This window comes from Anguilla rostrata, chromosome 2 (assembly GCF_018555375.3).
Source record: "Anguilla rostrata isolate EN2019 chromosome 2, ASM1855537v3, whole genome shotgun sequence".
NCBI lineage: Eukaryota > Metazoa > Chordata > Actinopteri > Anguilliformes > Anguillidae > Anguilla > Anguilla rostrata.
In genome coordinates, this window is record NC_057934.1 from 33,421,556 (window position 1) to 33,434,700 (window position 13,145).

Below are 13,145 nucleotides of genomic sequence, written 5' to 3' on the forward strand. Positions count from 1 at the left end.
CAAAAAAATAACCACTGCAAATGGAAAAGGTCAGGTTAAATTCTTGTTAGTGTGCCAAAACGTTCTGGGCACTATATCTGCAGCATCTGACATTACTGTTATTTAGGCGCTACAGTTAGTAATAATGATGGTTCGTAAGTATTTATGAGCAGACTGCAAGGGATTGTTAGTTCTGTTGGCAGAATGTGGAGGAGATGGATGTCAATGGGCAGAATGAGGAGGAGATGGATGTGTCTATGGGCAGAATGTGGAGGAGATGGATGTGTCTATGGGCAGAATGTGGAGGAGATGGATGTGTCTATGGGCAGAATGTGGAGGAGATGGATGTGTCTATGGGCAGAATGTGGAGAGATGGATGTGTCTGTGGGCAAGTGGAGATGATGTGTCTGTGGGCAGAATGTGGAGGAGATGGATGTGTCTTGGGCAGAATGTGGAGGAGATGGATGTGTCTGGCATATGTGGAGGAGATGGATGTCTGTGGGCAGAATGGAGGAGATGGTGTCTGTGGGCAGAATGTGGAGGAGATGGATGTGTCTAAGGGCAGAATGTGGAGGAGACGGATGTGTCTAAGGGCAGAATGTGTCTATGGGCAGAATGAGGAGGAGATGGATGTGTCTATGGGCAGAATGTGGAGGAGATGGATGTGTCACTGTGTAGAATGAAGAGATGGATGTGTCTGTGGGCAGAATGTGGAGGAGATGGATGTGTCTATGGGCAGAATGTGGAGGAGATGGATGTGTCTGTGGGCAGAATGTGGAGGAGATGGATGTGTCTGTGGGCAGAATGTGGAGGAGATGGATGTGTCTGTGGGCAGAATGTGGAGGAGATGGATGTGTCTGTGGGCAGAATGAGGAGGAGATGGATGTGTCTGTGGGCAGAATGTGGAGGAGATGGATGTGTCTCTCTCACCTTGGCGTGGATGTTGGGGACGGAGCCGCTGGACCCATTCTCGGCGATGGCACTGTTGGAGCTATTGGGAGAACTGGGCCCAGAACCAGGAGCGCTGCTACACATGGAGGACACTGCAATGACACCAGCACACAGATCAGCGCCCGCTCCCCGGCCCATCACATGACGGCCACGTCCACCTGGACGAACACCGCGACCAAACAGAGAAAACACCAGCACGTGGGGCAAAGGGCAGTATGCCGGATGAGACCTGATGTCACATGACAAAAAAACGGTAAAATGCTAATGCTAAACAGCACGATGTCCGCTACGCTCACCTGACTGGGCACGCCGGTGGATATTTCACACACAAAAAGGAAACGGCGAACAAGCGAGCAACCAGATTTACGTTGCTCCCCTGCAGCCCCCTGAGGGGGGCCTTTTCACAAAGGGAAACGCAGAATCGTAAAAAGGCCGGATTTCTATCTGGCCAGACAGTAGGTCATTTTTGGGGAAGCGGTTAAGCGGCGTTCCGTTCTCGCTTCCTCCAGCAGACGTCACCCCCGGCCGCACGTCCGCGTTCCCAGCACCCCCCCCCCCCCCCCCCCCCGTACCGCGGGGCCTACCGAACTAATCCTCCTCGTCCGCAGCCAAAATGAAAAATGTAAACCATCTGCTTATTTGCCGTGAGCCCAACAGGCCGGGCTGCTCGCGCTGGTCGGGCCTCCCTATTTTTAGCCTGAGCCTCTGGCTTCATTTGGGGGGGGGGGGGAGAGGCAAACAACACAACGCATTAAATCTTTACCTTCGCTCCGCTCAAGCACGACCCTGCAGCACCTGCCGAAGGATGGGCGGGCAGAGCTTGGGGCACAGCTCGCTCCCTGCAGACGGTGGGTTTTTTAAAACGGCACGCGGCGCTGCGCGGCTCCATGAAATAACGTGCGCCGGGTGCAGAACAGCCAGGGACGAATATCAATCGTGTCGCGGACACTCCGCTGCCCGCCAGGAGAGCGGCCTTGTGTAACTGCATTCTGGGAAGCGGGGCGAACCGACTCGACTGGACAGACATTTTGAGCGGGGGCTCTTCCCGCCTGGCTGGCTGGCTGACGTGAGAACAAAGGACAGTGGCCCCGTTTGGTGGGTTTCAAGACAGGCCATCCTTAGTCTGAACAAATTAACTATTTAATCATAATGTGAGCTAAAATATATATTTTAATATATGTTACATTTCTAAATTTATATAAAAAAGGTTAGTACACCTAATCTTTCATCAATAGGTTTCACAGAAACTAAAGAAGTCGTGTTCCAAAGGAATGTTACCCATGTCTTCCAACTTCACGGCGCAGTGAACATAACGCATTTACAATTTGCCATGCTACCTTCATAAACAAGAATATTGCACCATAAAGTGGCAGTAATTTGTCAAGTAGCTGGGTACGATGATAGCTTTCTAACTACCTATTACTGTAATCATAATATACAGCCAGCTACGGTCGCAAGCTGGCAGATAACAATAACAATTGTCTCCTTTTTATATGCTTAGTCTGTATACTGTCTTGCACCACCATCATTTGAAAGCCTAACATGTCCAAAGCTTTAAATGGAAACAGTGCAGGGCAGTCATGTTCAAGCAGACATTTCAATGGCACAAACCAGGGGCTTAAAATAGCGCTATCGCTGGCCGTGACCTTGTGGGAGTTTTTAGAGAGCAGCCATTCACTGCCTCTTTTGTAATAAAAAAATGACGGACTTTCCAATTCCAGCAAAAAAAAAAAAGAAAAAAAAAGGGGGAAATTTTGAAAAGACTGCAGCCGCCCTCTATGGATCCACGGCGGCACAAAGCTGGCCCCCCTGCTGGCGGAGGGCGTGCGCGCGAGGGGAAAGCTCACCCGTGATTTCGATGGCCCTCTTCTTGAAGGTGCTGATCACCGTGCCGTCCTTGCGCCTCAGCAGGGGGCTGCTCCGCCTCTCCGCCACCTTCTGCTTCAGCCAGGAGCGCACCTTCAGGTTGGGCTCGGACACTGCCGCGGGCGGAGGAGAGACAGGGAAGGGGGGGCGAGGACGGGAGGGAGGGAGAGGAGAGAGAAAGAGGGGGATAAACGGCGTGAGAGGCGGCGGGGCGGGGGGGGGGGTGGGGGGTCATGGCTCAGCTCCTGCATGACGTGTCACCGCTCGGACCCTCAACGGAAACCAGTCAGCAGCGTTTGAACTGAAACGCGCCGCTGTCCAGCAGCCTGCGTCTGTTCTACATTCTCCACTGTTAGAGGCCATCAGAAGCAGTGGTTCCCACCCCAAACCGCATACCACAAGCCCCCCCCCCCCCAGCAGAATGCCAAACAGTGCGAAACACAAGGGCTTATTCTGCCTCTGTACATAGACGTTACTCTCTGGTGTTAAGATGGATGCTGCAGAGATGATTCGATTTTTGCTAATCAAAAGTCCCAGCGGTTTTACTGTGCCAGCACGAAAAGGACAAAGCAACAAATTATTACAGTATTGCATTTATCTCTGGGCCCTCATTCTTTAAAAAAATAAGACTAAATAAAATATGCAATAGAACTATATAACCCATTTAGAATCTCAACTCTGTTTTTTTTTCCACTGCTACTGAATAAAACTTTAGCTGCTGTGGATTAGCCCTGCTATATTCTACGGTGCCCGGATGTCACTTAACAGTCAGCATCTGCAGAACAGGAGAAGCGGTGCGTGCGAAAGAGCTCATCTCGAGCGAAAGGAAAGGCACGAGGATTTCAACGAAAACTGGCTGGGCGCACACCGACATTCTTCAACCGCAAAACCTAGATTTCGCACCTCCGCTGAACCCCTCCAACCGCTGCCTGCCGGCCAGGATTAGCCAAAAAAAAATCTGCTGAGAACACAAAGTGCTGTCATCGAACCCGCAGACACCTGCAAGCACTGACAGGGGCGTAGTCCGAGCGCAATTTATTCGGCTTTCAGACAAAGGGCTTAGATCGTTGCGTGTAGCATTCCTGACTATTTATGGGAAATGTTATTAACATGATGATCGGTGTTTTCTTAGAAGAGCGTGTCAGTGCCAAAGACCAAATGCCAAATTCCAGGAATCAGTGGTGACACATCGCTCACACTGCGAGTCAAGGTGACGCTTTAATCAAATCAGAAAATGAGCGCCACTAACAAATATCACTGACTCACTTCACTGACTCACTCACCTGGGGCGAGTCAGAGACATTTCCAAACAAATCGGCTCTGGCTGCTACATATGGATTCCAAAAGAGACAGGTCAGCAGGTTGATGCAAATTTAGAGTGTTTATCAAGTACATTTCATTGGACACCTGCCTTTTTAAAATCTTGCTACTGGCTAGGTAGCATGGTGTGGTTGACACGGTTCACACTCGAAAAAAACAAACCTTTCGCCTCATATGCTGTACTCCAATTCTGCACGTAATCCACAACCCTTCCCAAAATTGTGGATTCTTGAAAAACAGGAATGCCAGTTGCACAGACGTCAAGAAACTAGTGAGCGGCTGCACACGTTTGGAAGGGTGATATTACTAATTTAGTGACACACAAACGTGAGGTAGGCAAGCGAAGGTGGCACCCGAGACCAAAGATCCATCAGGGTCAATACCACTTCATTGTGAAGGAGAGACGCAGATTTGAATGCAAGCTGCAATGTCGGGGTGCATCAAAAGGGCACAGTAAGTGGGAGGTGGGGGGAGGAGGAGTCAGCAGAAACCAGACTGAGGCCAATTAATTTTCAGTGAAACTCCGAAAACACGCCTTCCCCAGCTTTCGTCAATTCCCGGTGCTATTTACATGAAAGGAACGCACAGCCTTAGGGTTCCACAAAAGCTGACTCACCACAATTTGAGCAAAACTGCAACGCCGTGTTTGTATCAGTACACAACCTGTTTAATCAACTTAGTTACGTGGTATCGGTGCCAAGATTAATTATACTGACTTTAAAAAAAATATTCTGAAGCGATTCTCAGAATTGCACACAAGACTGGCTTAATTCCGCATAACCGGCTACTGTTTGGACAACCGGAATGTAACGTTTTTGTTATGTCTATCGCGGGTCAGCCCGCCAACGCAGAACAGAGGCAATTAAGCCAAATGCCATTAATGGATTTCACATACGCTTTTCTGTAGGACATTAAGCGTATGTAGGTTCAGTGTCCTTGGAGAACAGCCACGACATCCTGGATTAGGATCAGGCAAGTTAACAACAGCGGACCATCGTAGGAGCCTGAAAGAGCTCCTCGTCCACGGCTTTTGTTCTGGCAATGTTTCGACAGCAAGTCGAACGCGAGATGTGTGACAAAGGGAGCAGTGCAGACCAGCAGAACCTGTTTGCACTGATTCACGAGCCGTCAGATCAAAGGTCGGCCACGTTTTTCGGGAGCCAGGGAGACGAGGTTCACGCGCGAGAGGCGAGCTAAGAGATGGAGGAACAGAGACGGGGTGACGGGAGGGGAGCGAGAAAGAGAGTCTAAGCTGAGGCGGCGAGAGATAAAAATGAAGAGAGGGAAAAAAAAACGGCGCAGAGATACAAGAGCGAAGGAAGGCAGCCGAAGGCACGGGGAGAGGAGAGAGGAGTCGGGCGCGTTGAGGGAAAAGAAAGAGAGATGGAGGTAGTCCGCACTACGCAGGTAGGCAGACAGCACTCCCCCCCCTGCCTGTGCTGGTGACTAAGGCTGACTCACACCTGCAGACAGAACAGAATCCTCAAAAAGGCATTCAGCGGTATCGCAAAACCTCTCTCTGTCTCTCGCGCTCTCCCTGCCTCTCACTCTCTCTTTCTCTCTAAGATCTAAGAGAAAACTAAGAACAACCTACTTTAATTCCGTAACGGAAAATAATTTTTAAAATGGCGACGCTTTACACTTTGTGCCGACAAAGGCAGTGAAAGTGCTGTCTGTCACACTGGGTCTTCAAAATGCATAACGGAAAACCCACACCCATGGGGAAAAAGGGGCCTTTTCAAATAACCGCTTCATCAGAACACACTGACTGGACTGTGCTCACTCCTTGCCAGTGGCAGCAGAAGAAGCACCCATAAACCACCCACGAAGGGAAAAGAAGGAATGAGAAGGGATACCAACTTGTCTTGCGCAAGGGGAAGTCATCTTTGCTGTCGTAGGAGCCCAGCATGGGGGGCAGTCTGTAGGACGGGGGTGTCCCGGGAGTGTTGCTCTGTGGAGGGGAGCTCTGGTCCAGAGAGGTGTGGTGGACCCCCCTGTGGTTCCAAAAAAAAGGACAACCATTACATTTTCTCGACAATTACATTTGTCACGTTAACATGTTTGGGCTTGTGAGTCCATTTGCTCCATATTCCGCAAAGAAAACTGTTTAGTAAAGTCCTTTTTTAAGGTCATTTACAACCCCAAACCACTAGCCCCTCACACTCACCAACATTTCGTGGGAAAGGAATGGTTCAGTCCGCCAGGCATGGGATCTTTCTTGTTAAGGAGGAACTCCTGGAGTTTCAACTTGACCTCTGTGCTGGCGATTGCACCTGTCGAGAAACTCGGACGTTAAAAAAAAGGCTACCCATCATGCAGCCCTGTAACACAGCGGTGCTCAAATCTGTTTGTGGTTTGCAAAGACCGTGCTGCGAGCGAGAGAAAGCCTCTCCCATGAGAAAGTGGGAGGCTTTTTTTATGGAACGTTAAATTGACCAAGGCTATAACCTCAGGTAACAGGCCAACTAAAAAAAAAAGTTTTTATATATCTATCAGAAAGTTATGTGCTATTGGTAAGACATAAGAAGTCGTGTCTGTTATATTGTATCACACAACAGATATGATACGTTTGGGAGTTCAGATTACACCAGGGCCCTGGTATGGAGATTTCCTGTCTGTGGTTGGGAGCAGGAGACGGGGGCGGTGCTGAGAACTTACTCTCTTTGCCCTTCTCCTTGTTCCTCAGCATGATGAGCTGCTGCTCCAGCCGCTGTTTCTCCAGCTCCTCCTGCCTCTGCTGCTCCAGCTTCCTCTTCTGCTCCTGCTCCTGCTGCCGCTTGGCCGCCAGGATCTCCTGCTGCTGCTGCAGGCGCACGCACGCTAACATTTACACACAGGCCGCTAACCCAGAGCAAAGCCCGCCGGCTAACGCTGGCGCAAACGGCCGAAGGCTGGCCAGAGGCCTGGACAGCAGGCCCCGTTTTCAATTCTGTTCCCAACCGTCTGGTCCAGCTTGGCCGAACTGAGCGTACCCAGACTTCCGTTCAAAAGACCAGCGCCCGGCAAATCTGTGGCAGTCTTACAGCGAGAGTTATTGTGTTGGAAATTTTTTGTGCTCCTTTACAAAAAAAACCAAGCTGTTCTTCCAACGAGTCTTTCGGTCAAAATTTTCTCTATCAAACATTTCCATAAAACATGTTCAAAAACTTCAATGTTTAGCCTTTATTTCTATCCAAATGAACTTACACAGATCTTTACATTCTGTCTATTTAAGAGGATATCTTAACGAAGGAATTCTGGTTAAATACCTTCCTCGAAGGTGTAAAAGCAGTGCTGTGATTTCCACATGGGAATCGAATCTACGACCTCAAATCTGTGAGCCCAGTTCCCTAACCATTACATGACACTGCTGGGTGACACTACACATCACCTTCTCCCAGACGTTAGAAAATGGCTGAACTCCTTTTTAATGCGAAAATGAACGAGGGTGCCGAAGTGGTGCGGGGGGGACGGGACGCCCACCTTGAGGTGCTCCTGGAGCTGGACCTCGTGCTGGCGCGTCAGCACCTCGTGCTGCTTCTGGAACTCGGCGAAGAGCAGCTGCTTCTGCAGCTCCTGCTGCTGCTTGAGCAGGTGCAGCTCCTGCTGCAGCTGCTGCTCCCTCAGCATGGGGTCCGCGGAGGCCAGGCCCAGCCGGGGGTCCGTGCGCAGGTCCACGGGCCCGCCGCCGCCGCCGCCGCCCTTATCGCCGCCGCCGCCGCCCGGGCTCTGCATCCCCAAAGGAAGTGACGTCTTCACCTCCACTGCCGAGAGGGGAGAGAGGGAGGGACCAATCAGCAATGCTTCAACACAGGGGTGGGCAATGAGGGCCATATCTGTTTCTGGTTTTCATGCCAACTTCTGGCATTAATTGCTTAATTACCCCTAAGCATTACTTAATTACTTAATTACCCCCCTTAATTACATTTACGCCATCTGGCATTTCACCTGCATTTCTTGATAAGTGCATGAAGGACAGCCGAAGACTGTTCTTGTGTCTGCATATGAGATGTTGGTGTGTACAGCCAATTAGCTCATTTAGCCAGAGCAATTGGTGGAGACAAAAACCTGCAAACACACACCGGCCCTCCAGGACTGGAATTGCCCACCCCTGCTTTTTAACACCTCAGCAAAGTACATCCAACAGCAAGAGTGAGCAACACCAGCCATCTTTTGTGAACAAACACTTTGTGAATGAACGTAAAAGTATAAGAGCTCTTGGAATATCAACTCTACCAAGCTTAACAGTTGAGCCATGTGCAGTTTTGCCAGGTGCCCTTAAAATAAACGGCCAGGTCACAGGAAAGACCACCCGTACTGCTGGATAGTAACGTCACCCAGTCGCACAGCTTCCACGGTGCCAGGCCTCGTATCACCAATAGCAGCAAATGGCTACTGATGGAGAGCACACAGCTGCGCGGCCCAGAGGCCGCTGGGCGCTGACAGAGGGGGCACGGAGACGACGCGCTACCCCGCTCTGTTCGGAGACCATTAGCGGCGGCCGAGCGTCGATGAGGAAACCGAACGAATCGAAAAGCCGCCAGGCTCTCCGCGAACGGGACAGAAAACAGGACCAAACCTGCCGTCAGGAACCACCCTCTCTTGGTTGCGAGTCTGACTATTGGCTAAAGATCTCCTCCGTTCTCTGAACCTAAAGCGAAAGGCAGCCGCAGGTCCGCAGCTCAGATGTTGGCTGCGAAAGCCAAAAGCCCACAGCCAAATGATGGCAGCTCAGTGAAATAAGCAGCTACTGGCCTACATTCCAGAAGCCTGCTGCAAAAAGAGAACTATACAAGCGCGCTTGCATGTGCAGCCAGCTAAGGACAGGCTCGGTTTAGGATGTATTCTGCTTTCCGTATTCCATGTGCCTCTGACTGGCAACAGTGATGCGCCAAGGCACGAAGTCTCAGCTCTCAAACTGCAGACTAAAGCCCTTGCGCTCAAGCTCTGTCGTGCTCTCACTTCCGTGGACCAATAGAAAAGCGTTTTTCCTCCGCTTCCCAGAGGACGGAGGGAAGGAGGGACGGAGGGGCGGGCGCCACGTGCTGCAGGTGTGCGCGGCGCATGATTAATGAGCACTGCCCAGCTCCGTACCTGCAGTGTGTGCTTACGGAGCACAACCGCACAAGCAGAGGGGCCTCTGTCATCACGAGCGGCTCGGACGCACAATAAATAATCACGTCCGTGCTTCTGCTGCGCCGGTGTTTTGGTCAGCCGACATCAGCACAACGCAGCGCGCGGACTCGTAGCTCGAGAGCCATTGCCAAGCTGCAGTGATTATACGCGCAAAAGCTCTGCTGTGCGGATGGGTTTTAGTCAGCAGAGTCCCGGGCCCATATTTATAAAGCATCTCAGAGCAGGCTGGGGGCTGATCTAGGATCAGTTTAGCCCTTTTACGTAATAACGGATAAGGTTGCAATATGGACCACGGAGGCCTGATCCTAGATCAGCACCTGGTCTGATGATTCGTGAATATGGGCCCTGGTCCGAGCCCTGCGGTTGAGGCCCGGAGGGACACGGGTTCAGACCCTGGGTGGGGTACCGCTTCCGCTCTCTGCCAATTTAAGGACTTTTCACGACACCAACTGTAAGAATACATATTCACGGGGGGTGTCTGGTGGCGTAGCCTGTGGAGCGCTATCCACATGCTCATTGCGAGCTGCGACGTCGGCGGTTCGAGTCCGACCGTGCGATCCTCTCCCTCTCTCTTCCCCTGTTCTTCCTGTCTCTCTACACTGTTCTGTCCAATAAAGCTGAAAAAAGCACAACAAAAAACAATACATATTCAGTCAAAGTGAACTAATCCAATAGAATGTCATGTCATTTTTTTTTTAAGAACAGTTATAGTCACAACCTGTTCGGCACAAGATTAAATTACCATACCCAGCGCTGCAGAAACCGTCATGGTTACACGCGTCAGGGGCACGACTGCGGCTCATCGCCTTCCAGTAACAAGGCGGCGCCACCCCTCTTCCCCTGGCGCTGGCAGACGTCACGAGCTCGCCCTTACCGAGATCACACGCCTTATCTTACAAATCTTACACCCACCGCTTACGCCCACCCAGCCGATGTCTGCGCAGGTTTCACCAGGTTACCACGACAGAGCTACCTATCCGATTACACCGAGAGACTCAGGGGTCCCGAGATGACCTTTTAAAATAGGCGGACCTGAGAGTGTGGCGGGAAGGTTTTTACCAACTGGCCGTGTGATGTTTTTTTTTTTGTTTTCGTGAATGTATTTTCGCCAAAATCTAAGTAAGTTATCGAAATGTGACTGTCGAGTGCAGTGACGTCCACGTTGTGGAGAAATACACTTTGCCGGGCTGCAGTGGGCCTCCTTCAGAACCGCCAATCAACGGCTTTGAAACAGCTGAATACAAACTGTGCATTAACAATGTCCATGCAAATTTATGAAGTAGGGCCTAATAAAATATTAGGACAAAGACACTCACAAAAAACAAGAGCAGGAGCAAATAAGAGACCCTGTCGCCTTGTAAAGCCAAATTGCCACACATTGGTCGCAGCTGTCACAATAATGGCTAAAGAAATGTGTCGTAAACAAATTAATTTGTGGTCCATAAAAAGTTCTGAAGGACTACTATACATGTACATGTGGATACTGCCAAAATCTTCTGTGTCACTAATTTTAATTGCAAATAAAAGGAACCTTTTATATTGTAAACAAGAAAAAGTATTTCCGTATACACAAGTTAAAACCATTTAATTCCAATTCCACCATCACCCTTTGTTTTCAGGACACTTTTGAGTGACGTTTCTAGCTTTGTAAACAAAACACACTGTTCCCTCCCTTCCCAACCCTTTCCCCCTTGCCTGCAACGTGAAAGAGTCTCAGCAGCAAAAAACCAAAACCTTGTAACTTCACTCCTTCTACGCACAGTATATCAATCCATTACACACCCCACACACATTCTTTTTTTCCAGATATGGGATTTAATGTTCTCCCCGTGGGGTTAGAGAGAAAAACGATGGCTCTTGAAAAAGCGGCAAATGAAAGAACGCTGTTCAGCGGGGACACTAGGGAGCTGCTCTAGAGATACCACAGCTCACCCACAAAACACAACCCAAAAATAAATCTGGAACACAACGCTCGCTCGCGCACGCACACACGAAGCCCATGTTTCGGTTTCCCTCGTTTTATACTTCGAGTTCAAAGAGCGGGGAAAAAAAACATGTAACTTAATCCAAACAAATTGGGCCTTTTCCTAAACATGGGAGGAAAACAAAGAAGTTCACTTCAAATGACCTTTTCAGCATAATAGAGGCTCTGAGAGGAATTCATGATATAATCAAACTGAACAGTCCAAAATTGGGAGATGATTCAGGCTTGACGTCCCTGAGGACAAATTAACTCGTGTTGTGCCATAAACAAAAAAAAAATCTAAAAACAAACAGCTTCTAATTTCAGCAAGTAAAGCCACAAACTATTTGTTTGTGTTTGTTCCAATATGGCGCAGTGCATGAGAAGAGAGGAGAGCGGATAACTAATCCCCCCCCACCCACCTACCCCACCCCCCTGAGCCTTCTGGGTAAAGCACCTGTGTCTGTGGGATTACGGATGACTGGGACATGATATCTATGAGATACAACCAGTATTTTTTTACCGACACCTCTGAGGCTGAACCTGGCTGGGGAATCCAATTAGAATATTGCAACATTGTCACACGGAACTGGCTGCAAATCTGCTGCACTTAAAGAGATGAAGGGATTGACTGCACTCGTCTTCGGCCTGACGCTCAATACATCCCGTGCAGCTGGAACTAGATCACTAAACTCCACCGAGACACTTTGTTCTTGGTACAAAGCATAAATGAAGACAGATATCAATATTTTAACCCACCCCCCCCCCACTTTGACAGGTCATAGAAACTCAACAGGAAGTTGAGTTTAGCATTTTGGGGGGGGGGGGCGGTGTGGATGCTGGAGGCAATAACTTATTATGATGGCCGCTTTTATGATGCCAAACAGAAAAGTAAGCCTGGTAGTCCCTCATCAAACATAAACGAGCGGGTTGCGTAACGCTTGCTTACACGTCGTTTCCAGGCAGAGGAAGAAAGAAGGGCGGGGGGGGGGGGTAGACAGCTGGAGACGAGTCACTGATCAAATCAGGACCACTAAACTGGGGTCCTGTCTGTGCCTGATCAATAAGGGATGACCCTGAGGTAGAAATCCAAAATGTTGAGTTCACACATCTGAGTACCTAACTCCTCCACAGAGTTATTGTAATGGGCTGGAAAAGTAAGGCTAAAAATATCACTCTCTTTCCTCTCTCCACGGCAGCTGTTAGCATGAAAGGAAGGGTAGTGTGGGCGGAGAGGAGGAAGAGAAGAGTGGTACCCATCATGCTTTAGTCATAAATAAAAAATGCACATAAGCGGAAAGAAAAAAAGACAAAATATAAGGCCAAAAAAAAAAAGGCAGGTGAAAACAGCCAAAAGTGGGCCCATGCGCATGCGCTGCTTAAGGTATTCTTAAGTTTGGTTTGTCTGAAGACCCTGAAGAAAATCTTGCATTTTAATCAAATTATTTGACAAATAGGTGACAGCAAAACAGGGGTGGAAGTGGGGCTGAGGGACTACGTCCAGGCTGGTGTGGGGTATCAGATTTGACAACACGCCCCCCTCCCCCCCCCCGCCCCAGAGTTCTGAGAACCAGTTGTTACGGGGGAACACCCATCAGACTGAACCGAAGCTCAACTCCCAGCCCGTGTGTCTCTGCCCAGTGTCTGCACTGCCTGCCTCAGACGGCTGGTGACACGGTCACTCTGTCTGGGCTGTAAGGAAGGCCCTGCGAGGGGCCTCTAAGTGGCGCAGCCCGTAGAGCGCTATCCACATGCTCGATGCGAGCCGCGACGTCGGCGGTTCGAGTCCGACCGCCGACCTCTGCCGCGCGTCTCTCCCTCTCTCTCTCCTCCTAATTCTTCCTGGTCTCTCTACACTGTTCTATCCAAATAAAAGCCGAAAAAAGCCCCCCCCAAAAAAAGGGAACACCCTGCGACTCTCCCCCATGCACATCCCCTCTAGTGCTCGCTG

At 49.9% G+C, this 13,145-nt stretch overlaps 1 protein-coding gene across 4 annotated transcripts in view; it reads right to left on the reverse strand.

Annotated features, from left to right (window-relative positions):
- The window catches only part of LOC135247831 (histone deacetylase 5-like), an 85,017-nt gene that overhangs the window by 28,299 nt on the left and 43,573 nt on the right, over positions 1 to 13,145 (reverse strand). For 3 of the 4 annotated variants that reach the window (XM_064321731.1, XM_064321730.1, XM_064321728.1), the window contains 6 exons: positions 7,579 to 7,859; positions 6,775 to 6,919; positions 6,284 to 6,389; positions 5,977 to 6,110; positions 2,778 to 2,909; positions 910 to 1,022 (listed from right to left, as the gene is read on the reverse strand). In XM_064321731.1, the coding sequence (XP_064177801.1) occupies positions 910 to 1,022; positions 2,778 to 2,909; positions 5,977 to 6,110; positions 6,284 to 6,389; positions 6,775 to 6,919; positions 7,579 to 7,830 (882 nt within the window). In that variant the 5' untranslated portion in view covers positions 7,831 to 7,859. The remainder of the gene's footprint in view (positions 1 to 909; positions 1,023 to 2,777; positions 2,910 to 5,976; positions 6,111 to 6,283; positions 6,390 to 6,774; positions 6,920 to 7,578; positions 7,860 to 13,145) is intronic. The other variant, XM_064321729.1, reaches the window with a different exon arrangement.